Source organism: Scomber japonicus, chromosome 3, assembly GCF_027409825.1.
Source record: "Scomber japonicus isolate fScoJap1 chromosome 3, fScoJap1.pri, whole genome shotgun sequence".
In the NCBI taxonomy this organism is placed as follows: Eukaryota; Metazoa; Chordata; class Actinopteri; order Scombriformes; family Scombridae; genus Scomber; species Scomber japonicus.
The window spans coordinates 17334894-17358147 of NC_070580.1; the positions used below are offsets into that span (position 1 = coordinate 17334894).

Here is a 23254-nt window from a genome sequence, read left to right on the forward strand (position 1 = left end):
TAATATGACAAAACCAGTAAAAAAAAATAACTGTAAAAGAAAAGAATAAAGTCTCATATATAAAAATGTCTCAGCCTTACACATTTGGGATTTATACAAGGAAACCATTGTGTTACAAGTTATACTAGTGTGCTCTAAACCAATAATAATAATGAATTTCTACTGCACTTTCATTCACAGTAAATCTCAACATACTACAATGTTAAGAACATAACAAAGAAAGATGTAAAAAGCCTCCAGATGGTGAGCATATCTTGGTAGAAACATTCCAATACTTAATTGTAGAGTTGTACCTGCCCCCTTGTTTAAACGGCCCTGCCTTGTACAGACATGGTCCACCCACACAGGTGGATTCATCTGTGGCTGATAAGACCTCTCAAAACTGTGTGGACACATGCAGACTTTATGGAGGCAGGCAACTGAAGCAGAGATCTGTTTAATCAGAATGTGAGTAAACACTCATGTTGGTGTGCAGTGTCTTAATAGTGGTCTTGAAGCAATTCTATTAACTCATTTGTGAAAATGTTCAAAAGTCTGATAAATGATAAATAAGCTCTTGGAACACATAACAGTGAAAAAAACTTTAATTTTCCTTGAATGTACAATGACCTCTTTAATTTGGCAGACTACCTGGGACACCAATTTAAATTAATCTAAAATCGACCATGTACACATCATTTCTTTACCATGACAAGAAACTACTTATAATTTCCTTGTGATAAGGCTTGTGCACTTACGTAAACAGAAACAGAAGCATTTTTTTCTTTTGTGCCCATAACTTCAACCCCCCACCCCCTTCCTGCAATACTGAAGAGTTCAAACAGGTGTTCACTTTAAGCCTTAGTGGCCCCAACTGATGACTGCTGGCTCTGTTGTAGTTGCTGGATCTTCACGTTCATTACTTCAATCACAGCTGCAAGACAGAACATAGTGTACAAAGTAAATAGGTGTGTTATGTTTGTCCTTAACTGAAGAGTAAGGTGAGGTTATTGTGGATTATCTTTGAAAAAACAGCCACAGAGGTAACTGGGATAGACTGGTTGTCTGGTTTTGACATTGACCTGCAGTATTCAGCACAGAACTGGACCATATCAAACAAAGATCTGACACATTATGTGGAAATACAGATATCTTTCAGCATGTTTTGAACATGCATATTTAAAAGCAACAGTATTTTAACACACTGTCCAGAGGAGACTATGTATGTATAGAAAGGGCTACAATGGTCTACTCATTTCACACAGATATAGATGTGTAAGTAAGTCAAACATGGCACTTTAATTTTATTGCTTAATTCCAAATCCAGTGTGCAAGAGTAAAGAGCCAAAACAAATGTGCCCCTGTTCAAATGCATGCATACTGCACTGTAATGCAACCATTTATGCCATTTTTTAAAAATTGGGCTTGTCTTGTCATGTCATATCTACTGTATTAATAAAAAGCAAGAGATCAATGCCTTTGTATTGACATAAAATATTTGGTGAAACAATGAGGACAGCTGTGTGTTGGTGGGCTCACCTTGTTTCATGGCATGTTTTTCCTGAAGGGCTGGCTGAATTTTCTCTATCTGCTTTGTGAGGAAGTCTATTTTGCGTTTGAAGAATCCCTTTGAGTCCTCGACTTTCTACCAAAAAGACAAATACAGGAGTATTAAATAAAATCCTATCTAGTCTATATTATTTAAACAAATTGAAATAAATGACTTTGTACATAACTGAAGTATTTCTGAGCTTTCAAATGTTAATATATTTACCTTTTCAACATAGTATCCTGTCCCCACATCCACTAAAACATGCTCCACATCATTTAATGTTCCAGGGACATACATCTGAGAAACAGCAACGTCAAGGGCAAGCAATACAGTACACATCTCACACAGACACACAACTTCATTTTAAGCATAGGTTTTCAAACATTACAATACAAGCTGACATATGAGCTGACAGAAGGATACAGAGCTTGTAAGAGGCACAAGTAATTCTTTTCCTGGATGAGAGAGAGAGAGAGAGAGAGAGAGAGAAGGGGGGTGGGAGTTAATTACTAATTTTAATCAAACCGAAAACAATATAACTAAAGACATTATACATATTTTAGCAGCACAGATCTCTATGACAATTTCTGATTTACAGTGTGCTCTGTGAGTAGACAGATTTATTGCAACCATTAGAAAATGGCTATCTACTTCGATATGATTTTAAACTGAGTATCTTTGGGTCATGGACATAAGACATTTTTGCTTGCATCTTGCACTCTGGGAAACAGTAATCAACATTTTCAATCATTTTTAGCTCCAGCAATGAATTAAAAAAACATATTGGAGTACTCAATAATAAGAGTAATAGTTAATTGCAGCACTGTTATATTCACATTGATGTGACTTAACTGTATATATCTTGTTAGTTGTATTCACACCATGATATACGAGTACTTTTATCAGAGCTGCTAATAAGTTACGTTATTATATCATCTGTCATTCAATTCAGTGTAGTAAAGGTTTGGTGGGGCGTGGATTCATAAAACTCACCTTTATTGTTTTTGTTCAGGACATTCAAACTATCTTTAGCTTCCACATATTTGGTCTGGACCACTTTGAGTTGACCTATTGAAGATGTCAAGAACTCAATCTCCTGAAAAACATAAACATTAGTAGTCGATTAATCACCAAGCAACCAAAATCCATTTCTTCCAGATCATTTTTTTACTGGCAAATGTAGCCACATGTACGTAACAGAAAGAGGTGAAATAACGAGACCGTTCAACATTATTTAGCTAATGTTAACACACCACCCGTGTGGGTGGATGTTAAACAGCTAACTAGCTACACAGAGTCCCATCGGTCTTATACAATCAATTTATAAGAATACATGCACCGCGGACACGTATTGAACTGCTTATATTTACCTGATCGAGTTGGGTTTTCAGTCCCTCTAGCTGAGGCAGAGAGAGGTCTGCGAGATTCACTGCCATGTTGGGAGCGTGATGTGAAAGAGAGGCCGTTTGTGGTTGTGTTTCCGGGTGATGGGGATGGATGGACGCTCAGTCTGAAACAGCGCCGCGCGGCTGAAGGCAGAATTTGCTTTACTGGGAAGCCGAAGTCATGACCCGCCCTTCTCCGCCTCTGATTGGCTAGGTTGCCTTCGTTGGTTAGGTTTAGGTTTAAGACTCGAGTAGTGTGATTGGTTAGTTAGGATAAGAATATCACGCTAAAAAAAAGCCTCTTCAAATATCTTGTTTTGGCCACCCAAAGTCAAAACCCCAGAGATAATTTGTTTATGATAGAGAAGGATGAAAATCAAAAATTAGTCACATATGGGAAGCTGGACTCAGTGAATTTAAGTTAAAATTGCTTAAAAAGATTATTGATGATCAAAATAGTATCTAGTTAATTTTCTGTCAATTGATGAATTGACTAATTATTGCAGCTCTACATCCAAATGAAGCTTTGTGAATAAGTTAACTGATGTTAATCTTCTTTGCCCTCATCTTCCAGTGTTAGCTCTATGGTACCTTATTTTTGATCTGCTCACCCAGTTTGACTGAAAACACCAGTCATTAGAGCTGACTGTCTGTTTTTATCTCTACATACAATTTACATCCAAAATAAAATGAAAGCACAGCAGAATGAGCTGTCAGTCAAATGATTCTGAGCCATTACATCTTCAGCCTTATTGTCAATACATCTTTGAAATTGTGTGAAGCCAATTATTATCTTGTGATAACATTGTGACAGGGAAAAGATGTGCCATATTACAAGATCAACAATCACATCTACTAATAAGATATTGAACTTCTTTAATCAAATTCTACTCCGTAAATGACCTTGTAGTCTTGACCCACAAGATAATACTGTAAATACAAAAAAATAAGGCTTTGGGGCCCCAACCCAATACAAACTTTGCAAAATAATTTCCACAATGGATACGATGATCATAAGTGATAAACACCTTTATTATAAATCTGTTGTTCATTCATTAAAAGTTCATCAAAACAATCTATAAAAATTAGCAATATATTTAAAACACATTCACACCATAGTAACATTGGTTAAAAAATTCAAGCACTGTTTTAAATAAGGAAAATGCCATACTTTAAGATCACCAAAACATTCTGTCGGCAGAAAAATCAAAAAGAAAAAAAAACTTGAAGTTTCATGTCCTCCAGCTTTTGTGCTAAAACAATACGATTTAGAGACTGCACAGGATATTTTCATCTCTCATCAGTCTTAACTACTGCAGGTGGATTGGTAAGCCATAGACCACAGGTGCAGCTCCGATGAGGTGTTTCAGGAATGTGGCCTGACGCGAAGGGCCCATATAATCCAGGAGGGGAGCTCCAGACCCAGTGGATAACCAGGATTCTAGCAAGGCTTTGGTGAAGCGATCAATATCCCGATCTGTCACATCCCACAGGTTTCCCAAAACAAAGGGGCTATGGAATAAAAAAAAATATTATAATCCATAAAACACTCCTTGTACAATATATATTAGTTTCAAGAAAAAGAAAGAAAGCTCTGTAGCAGTTGTTATCTTTATATTAAAAAATATTGATGTGCAAATCCTTAGACTGATTATGATATTAAATAGCACTTTATGCATTAACTGTCATAAGTCAAATGGCAATGGCATTGTCATAAAGTTGATTTGTTTTGTAACATAAATACAATTTATGTTGCTGATTTGACAGCTATCTCAACTTGCAACATTGAACTAAAAAAAACTAAAAAAACTAATCTAATCCTCATTCAATTGCAAATGTTGGAATGATAAATCGATATCTCACCAGCCTGCTATAAGGTAACTGAGGATGATGCCTTGTCCTTCCTGATCCCCACGCACTGCCAGAGCAGCACTGCTGCAGCCAAAGAGCAGCGAGGCTGCTCTCATCTGCCGCTTCAGGACCGCCTGGCTGTCTAGGAACCGTGCGCCAGCACCATGACCCACATAACTAAAATATCCCAGGACAAGAGGTGCATGGACAGAAGAAATAAAGAAAACAGGTTATTTAGCACTTTGTATAGAACAAAATGTCTCAAAAACACAACTGAGAAAAAAATAAAATACACACTCAAAAAAAAAAACAAAGCACCATGTTTTCAACTTTAGTATTTCTTACATCCTATAATAATATTTATATGCCAGCATGATGGATTTCCGATTTTGACAAAGCCATCTCAGTCTGTGTACGTTTGATGTACAACATATAGTATTTTCAGAAAGCCTTTTCCCCAAAAAAGTTGTATGTAGTAGAATGCAACCATTGTTTCCTCTGCTTGTTTCTTTTGCAAACTCACATGTATAGATCCTTGGTCGCAACAGCTTCTTCCAGTTGACCCGAGTCAGGAGCAACTCCACATACACCCTCCCAATCCAGTTTACTTTAAAAAGGAGAATAAGTTATGTAATAAATGACAATGACACAGGCCAGAGACAGAAAAACATACAGATAAATCAACTACTTCTCTTTTAACTTTTATGAGTATTTGTCTCACCTGTTAAACCATTCCTTGAATCGGTCCTGTGAGTTTTCTAAATTGGCAGTAGGGTCCAGCACATAAAACACCTTCTTTATATCCACACCGTGCTTCAGGATGGACTCAGGTTCAGTCTAAAGGGGGAGATTCATACTGACAGTTACAAGTGAACTGAACAGAAAGTAAGTGAACATCTACACCACAAGAAATATTGGAACTGTTATGGGGTTTTTATCATACCTCTTTCTGAATGCTCAGTCCAATTAGTGAGTGCAGAGATGGCATCCTACTCACAGAGCGAGACGTTAAGATGGAGATACTCTCCCACGGCAGCTTTTGAAGGTACTACACAGGAAACAAGACAGAAGCTGATACTTCCACACCTTACCATCAAAGATTAACCAACCTCACATAGAACAAATTGTAACAGTGCTATGCAGCTCTTTGTGACTCTCAAAGAGCCCTTCACTGTAAAAATCAAACTAGAGGAGAATTCAGTGTGTGATGGACAACATCGAAGTCCACCTTGTCAAGAATGAGGACCACATGACCGTGGGGCTCCTCTCTGTCTGTGAGCTTGGAAACAGCTGAATGAAGAAGCTGGTCACACTCCAGATCCCACTGTGGAGAAACTCCCAGAGCAAATCTTTGAAGGTTTTCTTGGGAGAGCACAGGAGATGCAGACAGGACCACCTGGAACACAAGTCAGAAGTGTTAGTGGTTGTTTCTTTGCTGTTCCCTTTTGAACTGCGTTTGAGCCAAAAAGGTGAGAATTAGGGCCTGACTGATAATGGATTTTTTGGGCCAATGTTGATATTAGGAAGTTTAAAAAAAATCTGATAATAAATAATGATAATATAAACATAAACACACTTTTTGTGCAATGATCCCTCAAATGTGATGATTAAACATTTGTGATAAAGATATGTAATAGAGGCATTATATTTTACAGTTTAACAATAAACTTTATTATATAAAAAGACTGCGCTGAAACAGTAAACTTCACTGGGAATTATAAATAACTATGATATATATATATAAAATGCTACCTGCATAAGTTAAAAAAAGGGAATATCAGAAAACATACACCGAGACCAGTATATCTGTGATCATAAAAAACAACACCACCCACCTTCAGCATCTCCTCACTGGCTGTCACTCCTCTGGCAGACAAGGCCTTGCAAAGGCACTGGGCCTCACTGGAGAGCTTAGGATCTGATGAAAGGGGTAGAAGAAAGCTCCTCCAACATCCCAACAATCCCTCCATCTCTTTCAACAGGTGCTGAAAGAAGCATGAGAGGGCATTTAAATCAAAAGTATTACTCAATGTCGTATGCCTGGAAAATGATATACAAGTTGTCTAAATATAAGTGAACAATTTTGTATTGCAGCCCTCTTAGACTACCCTGTATTGCCCTTGTTCGTCACTACTTACCTCGACTCGAGAGTCCAGTGCTCTGCGGCCCTCCCACCACTTGGCTTTCTCAGACACGCAGCTCACAACCTTCTGTTCCACCTGAATATTATCCATCTCCTGGACCAGCCAACTAATAGGGTGCTGAACAACACAGAGACAAAAGAAAGTCAAGGTAATCACCTGGGATGACGATAAATTCAAAGGTTACTTACTTATGGTCAACCATATGTTTTGCAAAGTTCTAAAAAGTAAGAGATGTCTTTTCAAATTAATTAGGACAGGGAAGGACTGTCATTTTCTTCCACATGATACAGTATTACAATATTTTTACTTACTAATCTAATGCTGCTCTTATCACTGTCTAAGGAATGAGAGATTCTGTGACGCACAGCTATGCCTAAAGCAATCTTCAGCATGCCAACATGCTCACAATGATACCAACATACTGATGTTGCAGGTATAATGTTTACAATGGTCACATCACGTTTAGAATGTTAGTGTGCCAACATTGTGCCAATCAGCAATGAACAAATGACATTTATTTTGGTAAATAAAAAGTTAAGGGATAACTAGGGGTGTGACGATACACTCAGCTCATGCGACAAGACACGATATTGGGTTCACAAGATCGAGACCAGACTTTAACTATATTTTTAAGAAAACTTCAATGAGGAAATATATGACTGTTCTTTTATTTGAAATTCACAAAATGGAAATAATGCAGATGCATTTTGAAATGTTTTAACTAATCATCTTTTAATGAATCACTTCACTACTTTCTAAATATATAATTATCATATGCAGTATGCAGCACTGTAAAAGGTTTCCCCATATAGATATTTTATAGATGGATAAATAAAAGTAAGATACAATCATAAACACCAAAAAGTAAATGATAAAGAGTAGAAAAAATTCTAATATAATATAAATTAAATAAAGAATCCAATTATCACAAATTATAACATATTGCTAATAAAAAAAAACAAATCCTGTATCAGAAAGTAGGACAACATATAAATTGTGTTATAATCTGGTAGTGTGATTCATTTTACTTTTGGCATCATTAGGCTTCCACAGCTGCGCTAGATTCCCCTGCTCCTCCTACCTCAGTCTCAGTGTAGAGAAACAGTTTAAGGCTCTATCTCCACAATTCAGTACTGCATAGTTATCAGCCTTTTCACATGTTTTCTGTCACCATTTTCCAACATGTATAATATGTTTAGCAGTAAATCAATGAATTGACTTTACACGGATTTTAAAAGCACCAATTTCAACCTCATGGTGGTCCTACAGGTAAAGTCAAGGAATAACCACAGCCAGTAGGATTTTCCCTCTGGGGAACCTGGAAGTCTTAACAATGTCATGGAAATCCACTTAATAGTCATGGAGTTATTTTAGGCCGGACTAAAGTAGTGGACTGACCTTTTTGAATAGATCTGATTATAACAACCCTCTAATTCAGATGCCTTTTTTACTTTTTACTTGAATAAATTTCCACTAAAGCTACAATATATCCATCTTGCAATTGTATAGTTTATTGTCCTCACCTGCTGTGTGGAGGTGGGGATATGAACAGTGACAGGGGCAGATCCCTTTTCAAGACGGGACAGCAAGATGCCGTCACCCATCTCCAGAGGTTTTACTCCAAGCACTGACATCACACACACAGTCACACCTGTAGCAGAAAAGAAGGATATACAGAGAGAAATAACATATTACTCAAACATAATGCAGATCACACTCTGCTTTGGCTCTTCCCTGTGAGCATGAAAGCATCAAAGATTCTCATTTAAATCCACAGTTTATAGACAAGAAGGAAAATGTGCACATTCACAAATTGGGACCATAAATACAGTAAGCAGATGCAGTCTTTACGTTTAATAAATGATAACTGAAAATCTCAAATCTACCAACCAAACCTATTCTGTGATCAAAATCCAGTAAGTTTAATTTTTAGAACTTCATTTTATCACTTTTAACTCCCATAATGTACAAACCTTGCCTGTGTTAACCACATCTCAAACTAATCAAGACAAAACACGACAATGTAACAAGGTTGATATTCTACCTTGAGGAAGGTTCTGAATTTGTTGGATGAACTCCTGGCAGTGGTTCTGGGGGAAAGCTGAAGAGTCAGCAGTTGGAAAAGAAAAGATGTTTTCCAACTGAGACAACCTCTGTTCAGTAGTGGTCGGACTTAGTTCATCGAGGTTCAGGGCATCCATCTTGTCCGCTAACTCATTGGACGTCTTTTTCAGCTTTCTGGTAAAATACAACACCAAAGAAATAGGAATGCTCAACAATCTTTAAAAAACATTTGTGAGAATTGTAGGCACCCAAAATGAGGTGCTGGAACTATTGGATTTCAACTTTAGCTTTCAAGACATCTGATCATCAAACATTATGACTTGACACTATCCAATATGCTTACTTGAGACAACTGGCTAAATGCCTGATGGTGCGATGACGACTTGAGATGCCCAAAGACTGGGAATGCAGCATTGCTGTAGTTGTGGGGTTCTGCTGTCCTGTGGCTAAGGCCAGTAGAGCACAGACGGTCGGGTAGATGTTGTGAGGGGGAAAGTGCTGAAGGGCCAACCAGGCTGAGCTGAGCAAAGACTGAACATCCTCCAAAGAAAGATTGTCTGAATGAAATTACAGAAGAAAGTGGATATGGTGATTTACTGTACATATCTTGATACTGTTATCTGTACTCTACAAGTAATATGGTTCCCATATTATTGGACACATTATACCATACACATACAGTATCTATGTAAAGTAACAGCAGTTGTAAAGACTCACCTGGCCTGGTGTCTGGATGAGGAAGGTGGGTTTGTGGGCCCCTAGATTGACCTCTGCTCCTCAGCTCAGACAAGTCGCCTCTTCCCAAATCACAACAAATATCTCTCCGCAACACCTCAAAATCTATTTCTGAAGAGAGTGAAGAAACATCAAAGTTCTAGTATGATTGCCATTATTTATCTTGACAGGTCCAATCAATGTGCACATCTGATACTCTTGTTCATGTTCCAAAACTTAACTATGACCTAACGCCTGTATTAAATCATTTCTAAATTTATTTAAAAGCCCTTTTAATTTTGTGCTAATGTCAGAAAGTGTGAAGTTAAGTTATGTACCCATATCTTTACTTGAAGCAGGATTGTCGTCTGTCTCAGTGTCTGATGTCCTAAGCTCCTCAATGCTTAAGTCCAGAACATCGTTAGTTTCCTCCTCAATGGTCCTCATTTTGTCTGGCTCCTCCACAGACTCCTTCTCTGATCTGGCCAGCTCCCTCCTGGTTCTTCCTCTTCTTGCTGAGGCAGGCTGACAGGCCACAGTTTCATCATCCTCAGAGGAGATTAATCGAGGTAGTGCAGTGCTATTCTTAGACCTAGTCTGCCTCTTGGGTGGGGCCTTGTCAGCAGGTGGATCTGGGTCCGTTTTACCCTTTTGAGCACCTCTTCTCGTAGTGGTCCGCTTTTTGGTGACATCCGTTTTGTGGTCTGCCTGGGTATTGCCTTCTGAGTCACTCTCATCGCTAAACTCCACCTGTATTAAAATATTTAAAAGCAAGATATTTTTAAATACAAGAAAGCTTCACTTCATGTAACATTAAAACCTTTATTCTGAATAGTTGCCCACCTTAAAACGGCTTTTCCGTGTGCGCCTGGGAGCAGCAGGCACAGGCTGGGCTTTGTCTTGAACTGGCGACGACTCTTCATACACATGAAACTGTAGCTTAGGGGCAGTCCTAGATGCCTTCTGCACCGAAGCAGGGGCTTTCAATTTTTGAACAGGAGTACAGGCCAAAGTTGGTACCACTGTGTTGAAGTCAAAAGAGCCAAGCTCCTTTGCAGAGTGCTTAGACTTCACCATTACTGGTGTCATTGTAACCAGACCCTTTCCTTTGGTTGAGGAGCTTGTAACTTGGATCTTTGGTTTGACAACTTTGATCTTCTTTGCGTCTTTTGTTTTGTCAGGAATAAGCAGGTTTTTGGGCTTCTTCAGCGAGGATGTGGGAGGCACCGTTTTTTGTTCTGATTTCAGCTCTTTATCTTCTTTTGGTGCATTCCAAGTCCAAGCATTTGAGAAAAGCTCCTCTGGGCTGCAGTCCTTTTTGGTAGCCAGGGTAATCAAAGACACTATGGCTTTGGTTGCCAATAGACCTGCTCTCACAGGTCTTAGTGCAGGAGATGGCATGGAATCAACGAATGCTAAGCCAGCTTCAAGTACTTTCCATATAGCACAGACCTTGTTAAGCCTGGGCTCCAACCCAGAAAGGGCCATGCGAAGGTACACACTGCCCACTACATCCTGCATCAGGGAGGGTTTAATGGAGCCTTTAGCAGGGTCACAATGAGGGAAGAGTTTAGCCAATTTTGCCCCAAGTTTGGCGGTGATGCTCTTACAGCGGTCTAATGTTGCCAAGTGAAGTTTCAAACTAACTTTGGCTTCAGCAGGATCCAGCTTGAGTACCAGATCAGCCTGTGTAGCTGCCCATCGTGCTGTAACACGGCCGAGACAGGGCTCAGAGCAGCAAGGGCACGGGCAGTGAGGTTCATGCACCAGGGAGGAAAGCCAGCGGCGTGGCTGGACTTTGAGAGGTGGGGAGCTGTCTAGATCCCTCACTACAGGTTCTTTGGAAATCCACCTTGTGCTCAGGATGTCCTTAAAGTCATCCTCCCAAGTAGGTAAGGGAGACTGAGATTTCTTTGCTGGTCGACCTCTCCTTGGTTTGATTTGCACCTCTGCCTTTTGCTTTTGATCAGAAAAATCTGATGAAAACAATAAACAACAAAGTCAATTATGTAACTTAGGGAAAGTGACACTTGAAAGTCTAAATTATAACATTTCAACGTGGGGCTGTGAGATATAAATTAAGTCTAGTTTAATGCCACTGTTCTTTATTTAACTAACCTGTGCAGAGTTCAAGCAGGTTCCTGACTTTTTCTAAATCAAATCCACCTTCCTCTTTCTCCCCCTGCATCAGTTCCAACTCAGCTTTCATCACCAGCAGCTCAGCACAACTAAAACAAAAAAGAAAGATTCAATTCCATTATGATGTTAACAGGAGTTTGTAATGTGGCCACATTAGCTCAGACTATATACCGTAATACAGATATATGTTGATAAAGTAACAATTCACAAACACCACCAAAATACAGCCATAGAATTTAATGTTGAATCAGCACTTCACTGACAGGCTACAAAACATCTAAGATTAAATAAAAATAAAATAAAAAATACAACAGCTTAGTTTAGTATGGTAAACTACAGAAAAATAAAAATTCAAGAATGGTCAGCAAAGCGAGATAATATCACTGGAGAAGTAATTAATCATGATTATTAAAATAAAAATAATTTTGACTATGCTTCACTGTAAACCTTTAAACCTCCACCATGTGTAGGACATATACATACTGGCTGAGTGCCTGCAGCTTGTTGGCCAGTTTAAGGGCTTCTAGGCATTGGAGCCTGGCATCATTGATGGCCCCACAGATGCTCCTCACGGTCACAATCTTCATAGAGCAGTTTAACAGCTCTGAGAGCAGCTGCCACTTCAGCACAAGGTTATCTCCTGCTCATAGGCCAAGGAAGATAGAAAAAAAAAATCAACATGACAGACAGCACTACAACAAATATCAAAATATAAAAAAATATAAAAGTATTATTAGCTTTTCTACACATCGTTAGCCCATGTGAGAAAAATGTACCTTGGTCAATGAAGCGCACATCTGAACTGCTGCCATTAGTCCCATATAGTCCTTTCCCCACTAAAGTGACCAGCAGGCTGCAGAGAAGTTTCAGGCTTTCATACAGAGCAGTGTCTGTGCTATTTATACCTAAAATACAAACACAGGCCATTACTCAGTCATAACAGTTATAATCTGAAGCTGAACCAAAACAAAAAGCCATCTGGTTATATGAAGAATAGCGAGCGCTTCAGCTAACCATGCTGTGTGATGCAGCCCCGCTGGGCCTGTGGTAGTTCATCTGTGGCCAAACTCAGATAGGAGCTGCAAGTCTGAAGTGCCCGAGCACGCAGCAGGTACCAGCTCTTTGACTGTCTCTGCTCATTCACCTCTTTAAGCACCTCACACAGATATGGCACACCAAGATCCACCTGTAATATGACCAAACAGTGGGGAAGCAATGTGATAAAAATCACCTTTAATGGCAAAAAAAAAGACAAAACTATTAATATGAGAAATACTGCTGGTACACATGCTGCCTACCTGTCCTGTGCTGTAGCAGTACTGAGCTTTCAACAAAATGGCCAGCATGGAGAGAGAAGAAGGTCCCTCAGCAGTCGTATCTGAGGCTAGAATTTTCTCTGCTTGTTCTAGCTGGGCCTAAAAACATGAGCCGTTGTAAAATTAATATGGACAAATCACTTTTTGTATATGAAGAGTGTATTTGCAGAGTATAATCATTACAGAATTGCTTTACCAAAGCCATATCAGGGGCGCCTAAATCCAGGAGGAGGCTGGCGGATTGACAGAGGGAGCTGGCACATCCTTGGTTGTCAGCAAGTTGACGTGAAAGTCCAGTAGCAAGTTTGTAAGCTTCCAAAGCTTTGAGAGGCTACAAAAGAAATACAAGATTTGGTAAGTACACAGATCATACACCCAATGATCTGAACACAGGTTCTAACAACCTGACCTCAGGATACACCAAAAATATCTCTTAAGACTTCTAATTACACCAGGATAATGTATACATTTTTTTGATTTGCGTGTGTATTGTTTTACCCTCCTCTTGTGAAAAACAGGGAACTCAACTAGTCAATTCACATTTAAAATTCTCTTTAAAAATGTGTATAATGCTTCATGGATAATACACTGTAGAGGTGATTACTTATTTGGTACAAGAAGTGAGAAAGTAAAAACAAAAATAACCCCCCACAATGAGTTTGACATTTTTATTCTTACCTTTCCCATGAGTCTGAAGAGAGCTGCAGTCACAACAATAGAGCTGCAGGTCTGTTTGGGGTTCCTCACAGAGGGCAGGATCTGAGTCTGCAGGAGAACAGACCACTCACCCAGCGCTCTTTCCAAAGGTTTGCACAATTCTTTAAAGAAAAAAAAAATGCATTAATATCACACAGACAGCAAATGATAAGAAACCTGCTTTAGATACACAGGTAGTTACAGTAGATATTCATATCCATCATATGATACAGGAGCACACAGGATGACAATCAATTCATCAAAAAGGGGCTCCTACTGTTCTCTGCTGCCAGGCTGAAATGTAAGCCTTCATAAACGAGGATGTTGTCCTGAGTCTTCTGTTTATCTTCATAATCAAAATCGTTGGTCCCAATGGGATTTTCCACACAACGTGTGCTCTCATGCTCTTCTCGCAGTTTTTTGTCCCTCTCAATGGCCTGACGAAAAACAAACATCATTTATTCATTACGCATTTGGTCAGACTATTAAACTGAGACTTCATTCCAGCAAACAGTTCATTACCAAATATACAGTCTATCAATTCTTACTATGTATTATTATATATTGTTACTAATTTCAGTGTCACCTTTTTCCTTTTTTACTGTGAGAAAATGACACTGACACATTGATTAACATACAATGTGCCATAATAAAAATAGTTCACACATTTTTTTATGAATTATAATTTTAAAAAAGTAAACAATATCATGATAGATCCAACGGTGCTCACCTCGTGAAGTTTATTCTCCAGAGTACAGATATAGAGCCAGAGCAAAGCGTGGGCTTTATCATCTCTCAGTCTGTCTGCATTTTCTTGAGTCTCTGGTTCTTCTTCCAGAAGCCGTAAAGCTTCATGAGTAAAATCAACTGCTGTGCTGTGTGGTTACAGAGAAAAATGATGAACACAGAGATAACAGGCTGCTGTCCTTGATGGCTCAGCAGGACTCCAGACTTTCCAAAATGCCAAAGTTTTTTTGTCAATTGAAAAAGTCCAGTGGCTCCAATTTCTCATTTCTCCAATACTAGCATTAACCTTAGAAATCCCAAAGCAGTCAGGCATTCCTGCCCATAACTTTCTCGATTACTGTGTCCAATACAAAATCTGGTCACACCCAAAAGTTTGCTGGGGTGCCACTCAAAACAGGTATTACCCTTTTCCACTAAGACTATGTAGTAGACTACCATACTACACACTTTGCTTAATGAGAATCCTCTTAGGTTTCCCTACACGTTATGAGAGACACACCTCTGAAACTGTGTTTACATACCAGTGAATTAAACAGAATTACTCTGAATGAATACCTGAATGATCTGTGCACTGTTCAAATGTATGAAATTGTTGTTGGATTTAGATTTAGAAATCATATCCTCAAAAGAAGTATTTGTGTCAAAAATCATTGGATTACTTGTAAAGCTCTTACCAGTCAGTATGTTCACTGAAATCCTGGAAGCACACGACTTGAGCCATTTCACAGAGGTAGACAGCACGCAGGTGTGTGTGGGAGCTTTCTTCATGACAGACACTTAAAAGATCACAAAGAGTGTTGTAACGCTCCTGGGCCGTGTCCCCTGCCACGTCTTTATAGGCACGCAGTTCTTCATTCAAAATGCAAAGCATTACTCCTTCATCAGGGACATCAGGACCGAAACCGTCACGTAATGTCCTGTGACAGGACAAAATAACATCAGTCATCAGTTTCTATTTAATGGATATTTAATAGTTCTAGAATACACCTACTGGTGCTGCTTGAACACGTCTTCAGTGATGAAGGACTTTTTGATTAGGACTTGTCTGTACCTGAGTCGGATGTCCTCTTCAGAGTTACGTGCTGCGTCCATCTTTGTCTTCACCCACAAAGAGATCGGTTCAGCCATTTGTAATGTGATTTTGTCCCCCAGAGCCTTCAGCCACAAAATCACCCAGTCCAGTGCTCGCTCCAACTGTCCAGCCCTCCGAGACGTCTGCACAGCCAGCATGAACGGCCGGTTCAACTAGATGATGATAATATAAACATCATTATGAATTACAAACAGTCATGATCAAACGGACAAATAATAATTTAGGTTTGGTCCCATCTTAATCTTTTAAAATAAAAATAAAAAAGTGAAACTAGGAGGTAGTCTTATGTATGATATATGCTGAGTATTTATAAAAACAAATATGTGATGCATGATTAAAGAGCTTACCCTGTCAACAGACAACGAGAGAGGACAATTCTTGCATAGGTCCTTGCAGAGGATCTCAACAAGTGTGAAGGCCTGATCATAGAGGCGCCGGTTATACAATCCACATACTAAGTTGCTGACGGCAATCACTACAAGGCACAAGGTGATCAAAAAATGTTACAATAATATACTAATGACATGTTTCTCATAATTTAAGGAAAGTCTCCTGACAAACAAAATGAACAACTACAGCACTATTGAAAGTAGAATGAAGTCACCTGCTTTGATGAGGAGGCTATCACTAGACAGCTTGCGCAGTTCAGTCATCATCTGTCCAGCTGTGGATTGGCAGTACAACAGTACTCTGTCCAAGGTGTCATTGTTCTCCAGCTACAGTTGACAAATCACAATCAGAACTAAACTCTTAATATAAAAACAGTGGTAGCAGCATCACATCCATCTTGTTTTCTGTTTTGCTATCATCATTATCACACAAATACCCTTACCTGTGATGCGAGCATGCTCTCATAAGCAAATACGAAGCCTTGATAAATACTGAAGCCAAGGGCCTGTTGCAGTTTGCTGCCCTCAGCTTGGCATGTTGAATTCTGTAAATAAAGCAAACCACATGTAATTTTATCCTCTAAATTCCCTTATTATAGCCTTTGAAAAAAAATCCAACTATAATCAACGATTTCCCTATATCTCCATCAATATTTTTAATTTGAATTTTGTTTTCTTGATTAAAAGATTGTCTGGCTGCATTTTTCATTACTTCAACCTGAAGTGATGTATTCAAATTGCTTGTCTTAGTCAACCAACAGTCAAAATAACAGTCAAATCGCAAAAAAGCATTAAATCATCACATTTAAGAGGATGGAAACAGAACAAAAATTATCAATAATTGATGATTAAGTTGATGATGGATTTAATAGACTGAGATTTCCTTGCTCTCTTTTTGTAGTACACACATATATACACAAGATAAGACGTGAGTGATTACACTAACCTTCTTCAGGAGTTTTAAAATCCGTTCTTGGTGCTCCTCAAGAAAAGAAAACCAGGCCAGGAGCACAGGTCCGCTCAGTGCCTTGCTATGGCCACTTTCGACAGCCCACACTACCAGTCCGCATCCTTCCATAACTGCATGAGCTTCTCGGTCCCCTGGGTCAGCTGAGAGAGACCTCAATGCCCTGGCACACTCTGTCAAAGCCTGGCCACTCTCCTCTCCAGATTTCATTGCAGAATTAATTTTTACTGCCCATTTCCCAAGGACCAGAGCTGTGCACTGAGAATCAGTACAGTCCCTAACCTTACTCTCAATTTCATTCAGAAAAGTGGAGGCCAGATCGTAGTGGCTGGACTTACAAAGCACCTTAACTATAATGAGCACCATTTCGGAAAGCGTGTGTAAACCTGATGTTTCACTAGGATGCTTGGACTTGTCCCCCTCACAGCCTTGACCGCCCATCCAACATCTGTAGAAAAGTGTGTGTATTTCCTGAAGAATAAAGGAAGCATCCTCCTTTGTTAGAGCTTCACAGCTCCTCTGAAATTCAGCAATGGCATCAACTGTGTATATGGGGGCTTTGGAGAAGGAGGGAGTTGCGCTTTCTGTTTCTAACAGCAGGAGGAAACTCAAAGCTTGAATCTGGCAGTGAAGTTTGTCCCTAAGATTCAGAATCTTCCTGTCTTTGGCAGCAGAGAGTCCGTTCCAGAGGACAGAGAAGCAGCTCCGCACAAGAACATAGTAGTCCTCAGCCTACAGGATCATGCAAAAGTGTTAATGCAGACAATAAAGAAGCAATCATGCAGAGTTTAGGTGGGATATACTGTTCAATACATTTATTTATATGAATTCCTGTTTTAAAAAAAAAAGTAATTCATACCTGTTGGGCTGGGGTAAGCCTGCTATAAAGTACTCCAGCTACATGGCTGCATAGATTGTGAGCTTCCAGAGAGCTCAGCTTCTTGACAATATGGAAAATTATCTTTTCCATGTACAGTGGACTGCTCTGGGCAGCAAGTGCTGCAGAAATGTCATAGCCATGAATGGAAAGTTCCACCAGCTTTACCAACTGACTGATATGGTCAAAGTCAGGGGATCCAACTCCAAGATGATGGTTACAGGCTCTGATGATCCTGTCACACAGTGTACGACCGTGAAGCCCAGGCCGACTCTTCACATAGCTCTGCAAAATAAAGAAATTAATCTATGTTGACTATGGTGTGTTCCATACACAAAACATGGCTTATGAAATACAGCATACAGAGCTGGGCTCAAACGTCAGAGTTAGGAACACGACGTTACATAATTATGCTAACCTCTAGTTCATGAAGTAAAAGCTCCGTCTCTTTTACAGAGGCTGTCCGCTTGATGTACTCCTCCACTTTCAATAACTTCATGTCGACAGCTGTAAAAAAAACAACAACAAAAACACCTAAGTCAAGAGTACGTAATGTAACCATGTTAGCTTAACTTAGCCAGCGACGTTAACCACAACATGACGCTTCAACGTTAACGTTCGCTAATTTTAACCAAGAGAGTTAACGGTAACTTACTTCAAGCGGTTTGTGGCAACACTTTTATTTAAAGAAGATAAATGGCAGATTTGCCATACATAGTCATACAATACGGCCGATGTACGGCTGCTGCTAAACTTCTATAAAATTCAAGTTCCCGACAATCATGAAAACAGCAACGCCGCGCACTGTTTTTGAAAGGTGTTTGCTGACCAATCAGAAAGTACATCCGCCGTATACCCGGAAATAGGAGGATATATGGGTATTGTAGTTCAGATGTTCAGGATATATTTTCGACTCTGCCAAACGCCAGAACATCGTTCCCCAAGTTAATACATTCATTCGTTTGCCCGCCAGACGTTTCACAAGTTGTACTAGAAGCAAGGCGAGACTTTGCAACAATTTTCCACATGTCTGAGACAAATAGAGAAAGACTGTTGAGTAGAGACAGATACCCAGATAATAGATGCAATTCTGAGTAAATGTACATCAGATTATGTGCGCATAAAACTACTGGAGGAAGGACGGGAGCTAACACTAGCATGTAGCCTACATTGTTGCCTACACGTTGAGGTAGAATAAAAAGAGTTTGCATTTATTGTAAAAGAAGATGAAATGTCAGAAAGAATTACCTTTTGTGTGGGGGGAGTAAAATTGAAAATGTTAGTAGACTCAAGTGCTGATGGTGGTTGACGGGAGAAAATTTGTGGAACAAGTGTCATTCATATGTGCCAAAAGAACAGAAACCTGTACCCATACTCATCCAGTCAATCACTGCCACATCCAAGTGTAACAAAACTGAACAGGCAGAATTCATTGTGATTAAAGGTAATGGTGAACCACTTCTGGGGAAAAAGACATCCATGAAGGTGCTGAAAATAGGTGAAAATGTCTCAGCTGTTACAGACATTAAAGACACTCTCCAGCAGCAATACCCAAATGTATTCAGAGGAGTGGGAAAGTTGAACAACAAGCAGATTAGCCTGTACATAGACCCAAAAGTGAAACCTGCAGTCCTGCCACTCCAACACATACCGTACAATCTCAGGGAGGCTGTAGAGAAAAAGATACAAGAACTGACAGACATGGACATTATAGAACGTGTTGAGGGCCCCACCCCATGGGTGAACCCAGTACTGGTGCTCCCAAAGACTGGCAAGGATATCAGGATGTTCCTGAGAAGAGCTAATGAGACAATCGTGGAGGAACGGTACCCTATTCCTACTGTGGATTAAATACTCCAAAGCATGATGGCTCAGCCATATCCAGTAAACTGGATCTGAAATGGTGTTATCATCAGTTAGAACTGACATCAGAGTTGCAGGAGATAACAACATTTGCAGTGCACAACGGAGTATACAGATACAAGAGACTGACTATTCGAGATATCATCAGCCAGCGGCTGCATTGACTGACATTGAAGGTGTCAAGAACATCTTTGATGATGTGATTGTGCAAGACATTGTAATGCACACAAAATCCCTGGGGTTTTCTGCCCTCTACAGTCAAATTTGGGATATAACAGTCCTGTGTGCAGTCCATTTCAGAATATATGTAAAAACTTATTTAGAACAAACAGTCAGCCTCAATGTGCCTTGCTTCCTCTCTTATCAACATGGACCTTATTCAGGAGCAATTCCAGCTACCAAAGTACCACAGGAAAACCTGCAGAGACAGACAGATACACACACACACGGTGAGGGAGAGGGAGGGGGAGAAAGAGAGAGAGAGAGACTTTTAAAATGGAAGCTTACCAAACAAGTCATCATCATCATCATTAATATCTATCATTACCTGTCATCAATAAGCTTGTCATTAAATCACACTGAATATTTGTTACTAGGTCAACATACCTTTTTTTATTGGCATGGGATTTGTGGTGCTGTTTTCGGTTGGCCACGATTCCTCTGATGTCCGGCTCCATCTCCGTCGTTGTGATACAAAGGACAGCATGTAGATGGCCATCTGTCAGCCTGGATCTCAGCTTGGATTTGAGGTAAGCAGCAGTATAGAGACGTTGGCCCGCGGGCCACACTTTGGGAACACTTTGGGAACCTATGTATCAATAGAAGTAGTAGTTGCAGTAGCAATACTTACAAGGGGTCTTTCAAAAAGCCAGACTGAGTTTGCCCATTTCAGTTTCAAATTTACATTTTTTTAAATTAATTTCAGTTTTAGTATTAGTTGTTTTTATTTTTATTTTAATAGGAGGGTATTTGTCCGGGGCAAGAAGAAGAAGTCCAGAACAGGTACTTTTCAGTCACAGTTTGCAGAGCTTCAACAGTTGTGCAAAGAAGTTTTCTCTTTTTTTTTTAGATCAGTTTGTAAAGATTTGTAGTTTAATTTAAAATAAATGGACTTCCTGCTGACTGTTTTTTTTTGTTAACAATTTTTTATTCATTTTTCATGTCAACATATAGCAAAAAATGAAAACATTTCAAGTGTATTCCCTGTTGGCAAACAATATACTATTGACTGTATGTTCAAAAATACAAAAAAAAACAAAAAGAAAATAAATCCAAACAACAGCGACAAAAAAGAGAGCACACACACACAAAAAGAAGAAACAAAATATACATATATACACACATATACCATCACACATACATATACACATGCAGTCTGCTGGCTGGTTTTAACACAACAGATCCACTAGAGGGTACAGGTCCACACTTTATCAACAGCAGAAAATGCCTTCAATTATTATTGTTTATAATATAGTAAAGAATTATAACTTTTTTCTTTGAGTAGTTCATATAATTTTATTCTTAAAGATTATGCCTTTGTGAGTGGTATTTAGTTGAGTCTCACCTTTCACCAATTAAACCATTGACACATTTCAAAGTACCACAGATAGTTTGAAAAAATCTTGGTTATGCTCCATGATCAAATGTCTACCACCAAATCCTGGAAGGATGAAAATTTGGGTTCAAGCTGTTTTCTTAGCAATGTAGTTCTGATGCAATGGTCTATAGTAGATAGACACATACTATGAGTGAGTATTCCAGACATGAAAATCACTCACCTTTCGGCGAAATTCACCGTTTTGAAACCAAAATAGATGTCCTACGTGAATCATGCAGATCCGATGAGATTTTTTTTTTTTTTTTTGGGGGGGGGGGGGGGTCAAGTGGCCTCCGTCACTTGGTGTTTTTTTTATGTGAGTTGACCTCATTAATACCATAGATAGACGATTAATACACGCACCTATTGTCACATGTGCTCATTGGCTTTGGAGACATGTGCTGCCTCATCCTAAGCACTGATTGGCTGGTGTGTGTGGTGTCGTATGAAACAGTCACGTGTCCCACAGATGCACGCAGGAGTCAGGAAATGACGTAAACGGACCGTATATGGTTTGTTATGTGTGTTATTACGTTACGTGTTGGACTAAATACATGTTGACATATTGAGGAAAGTATTCCGGTTTTATGGAAACGGATTTCATATTTCACAAGAATGGATACTTGGCGAGCTGTATAGAAAGTCCCGAGTCATAAGATGATCGTTGTGGATAAAGGGAAGACTTTGAAGGTATGTAGCATTATAGCTTTTCTTACTTTAGCTGAGTGGCTAGCCGAGCTAACCGCTAATACTATTACGGCTGTGAGCAACCATATAAGTGGTCTTGAATGAATCAGGACAATCTAAGCTTTCCAACGATGTACGGCATGAGTATATATGTTTAAGGGTTGGTGTTTAAAACATTCAGAAGAACTTGTGGCTACCTCCCAACTTCCGGTCCGTCCCGTAGGCGGAACAGCGTGTTTTACGTGTCTGCAGTTCCGATCCTTCATGTTGGCTGAAACAGACAAGTCACCCTCAAACATGCTGAAAACCAGATTGAAGTTTGGCCAGTGCAGTTAGTCTTCCCTAATGTTTATGTGGCTTTGAGGATGTTCCTCACGTTGCTGGTGACAAACTATGAGGGGGAGCGCTCATTTTCTCATTTGGGGAGAATCAAAAATGAGCCTGAAGTCCTTCTCATTACTGGCAACAGAGTCTGAACCTGTCAGAGACCTGGACTTTAGAGATGTTGTGGAGGAGTTTGCTAGGAGAAAGGTCATTGCATAAGGGAACTACTCCAATGTGTGTGTGTGTGTGTGTGTGTGTGTGTGTGTGTGTGTGTGTGTGTGTTGTTAATGTGCATTGTGTTTTTTTTATGACTCTGAAAACATTTGTTGTTGGGATGTTTGATATTGTGGAGATTCTAAAAACAGGTTGTTTGCTATTCTTTGAAGTGTTTCTGCATATCTGAGTGTAGACTGTTTTGATAATACACACACACACACACACACACACACACATTCACTGCATGTGCTGAGAGTCTGGTGTTGAATTTATCAGTCAGTGTGAAACCTGTGCAAGTACAGGAGTTTCCAACAACTACTACATCCACACTTGTGCACTAGTAAACTAGTTTTCTGTTGTATTGGTGTGTGTGTGTGTGTGTGTGTGTGTGTTAACCATTTCCATATAAATGGGATAAAGATGTGGTTTTCAAGCAGAAATTTACATTGAACATGTTTCTTTTAATCTTTGCACTTTCATCAAACTGTACTGTCATCCGTCCGTCCGTCTTCTGCTGCTTATCCGGGGTCGGGTTGTAGTTCTGCTTGAATTTCCTCTCAAAATGCAGATTGATGATTTCAAGCCCTAACCTCCCTAGAGGGGTCGTATCCTTCTCACCTTTTTCACCCATGACCCGTTTTCATGTCTGGTATT

The 23254-nt window shown here is 39.5% G+C and overlaps 2 protein-coding genes across 2 annotated transcripts; both read right to left on the reverse strand.

Annotated features, from left to right (window-relative positions):
* Positions 1 to 566: 566 nt before the first annotated feature.
* On the reverse strand, positions 567 to 3031 carry pfdn5 (prefoldin 5). Its single transcript, XM_053315714.1, has 6 exons — positions 2902 to 3031; positions 2525 to 2627; positions 1955 to 1986; positions 1754 to 1828; positions 1519 to 1624; positions 567 to 913 (listed from the first exon to the last, which is right to left on the reverse strand). The coding sequence occupies exons 1-6, from the start codon at positions 2965 to 2967 to the stop codon at positions 834 to 836; spliced, it is 462 nt and encodes a 153-aa protein (XP_053171689.1). The 5' UTR covers positions 2968 to 3031; the 3' UTR covers positions 567 to 833.
* A 1174-nt stretch (positions 3032 to 4205) lies between these two features.
* espl1 (extra spindle pole bodies like 1, separase) lies at positions 4206 to 18412 on the reverse strand. The gene is made up of 31 exons (XM_053315697.1): positions 18332 to 18412; positions 17896 to 18198; positions 17016 to 17768; positions 16513 to 16614; positions 16285 to 16396; positions 16028 to 16155; positions 15639 to 15832; positions 15262 to 15504; positions 14571 to 14715; positions 14118 to 14277; positions 13823 to 13962; positions 13341 to 13475; positions 13127 to 13243; positions 12843 to 13014; positions 12605 to 12733; positions 12312 to 12468; positions 11808 to 11917; positions 10533 to 11665; positions 10028 to 10439; positions 9693 to 9821; positions 9319 to 9532; positions 8956 to 9149; positions 8435 to 8562; positions 6906 to 7028; positions 6603 to 6752; positions 5996 to 6163; positions 5711 to 5815; positions 5489 to 5604; positions 5291 to 5374; positions 4780 to 4944; positions 4206 to 4428 (listed from the first exon to the last, which is right to left on the reverse strand). Exons 1-31 carry the CDS (start codon positions 18410 to 18412, stop codon positions 4227 to 4229), a joined length of 6504 nt encoding a protein of 2167 aa, XP_053171672.1. The 3' UTR covers positions 4206 to 4226.
* Between the last annotated feature and the right edge of the window lie 4842 nt (positions 18413 to 23254).